Source organism: Pyxicephalus adspersus, chromosome 3 (assembly GCF_032062135.1).
Source record: "Pyxicephalus adspersus chromosome 3, UCB_Pads_2.0, whole genome shotgun sequence".
Classification (NCBI taxonomy): Eukaryota; Metazoa; Chordata; class Amphibia; order Anura; family Pyxicephalidae; genus Pyxicephalus; species Pyxicephalus adspersus.
In genome coordinates, this window is record NC_092860.1 from 152,209,625 (window position 1) to 152,210,255 (window position 631).

Sequence of the window (631 nt, forward strand, 5' to 3'; positions counted from 1 at the left end):
GCTTTCCCATTGTTTTCATGCTGAATTGCCATGCTTTGCCCAAAATAGTGCATGGGGACACCAGATGGCAGAAATTCACAAGTATGTTCCCCGTTGGATTTGGAGTAACCAGAAACCCCAATTAACAAGTAAAAATTGGTTAACTTAAAGCTGAGGGTTACCAATTTGAATGTTCTGAATGTGATAATATTCAAATGAATAATGAATGTCCCCTTGACTATTTTCAGGTGGAATAATTGAAATAACTTAGTAAATAACAATAATAAACCCAATTACTAAATAGAGTTTAATTAATGATCAAACTTTCTCTCTCTCTATTTCTCCTACATTATATTATGTTTAAAAGTAAAATATATAGAAACAAGGAAATGCATTTCTTCACCAACTATCGTCATGGCTACTCCTAAATAAAACAAATACCTGCCAGATGCATCCACGCTTTTCACAAGCCTCTTGAGTGGCATGTTCTTCTGGATGGCAGTCAATTTTCACACTATCTTTGAACTCCAGAATATATGATTCTCCAAACATCAGATTGAGGTCTGTGATATGACCAACCTACAGAAAAGACATGAACATTAAGTCCCTTTCTTATCAAAAATGTAAAAATGTATCTTATGTAAAAAAATGT

The 631-nt window shown here is 33.6% G+C and overlaps 1 protein-coding gene across 1 annotated transcript in view; it reads right to left on the reverse strand.

Annotated features, from left to right (window-relative positions):
* Positions 1–631, reverse strand: part of LOC140327530 (maltase-glucoamylase-like) — a 78,442-nt gene that overhangs the window by 23,815 nt on the left and 53,996 nt on the right. Inside the window, 1 exon segment of the mRNA XM_072406921.1 lies at positions 421–558. Coding sequence (XP_072263022.1) covers positions 421–558 — 138 coding nt within the window.